Source organism: Eimeria mitis, genomic scaffold (assembly GCF_000499745.2).
Source record: "Eimeria mitis Houghton genomic scaffold, Emh_scaff2255, whole genome shotgun sequence".
In the NCBI taxonomy this organism is placed as follows: Eukaryota; Apicomplexa; class Conoidasida; order Eucoccidiorida; family Eimeriidae; genus Eimeria; species Eimeria mitis.
The window spans coordinates 4950-5286 of NW_013570584.1; the positions used below are offsets into that span (position 1 = coordinate 4950).

Consider the following 337-nt stretch of genomic DNA (forward strand, 5'->3'; position numbering starts at 1 on the left):
AAAACTGCAGCAGCGAACAGAACCCAAGAAACCGCCGCCCCAGAAGCGTCAGCAGCTTTCACAGCCCGTGCTGCACAGCCATGAGCTGCTGCAGCCCGAAGAGCAGCAGCAGCAGCAGCAGCAGCAGCAACTGCAGCAACTGCAGCAACTGCAGCAACTGCAACAACTGCAACAAGAACAGCACGACAACCAGCAACAGCCGGAGCAGCAATACCAGCAGCAGTTTCATGAGCACCCGTATGAGCAGCAACAGCAGCAGCAACAGCAGCAGCAGCAGCAGCAGCACACAGCAGCTCATATCAACGATGCTTCTTCTCTCTCTAACCTAGACGGATTT

The 337-nt window shown here is 55.8% G+C and overlaps 1 protein-coding gene across 1 annotated transcript in view; it reads left to right on the plus strand.

Annotated features, from left to right (window-relative positions):
• Window positions 1–337, plus strand: part of EMH_0051070 (uncharacterized protein) — a gene marked incomplete at both ends in the record, with an annotated part of 5962 nt that overhangs the window by 1933 nt on the left and 3692 nt on the right. The window contains 1 exon segment of the mRNA XM_013496715.1: window positions 1–237. Within this exon segment, the coding sequence (XP_013352169.1) occupies window positions 1–237 (237 nt within the window).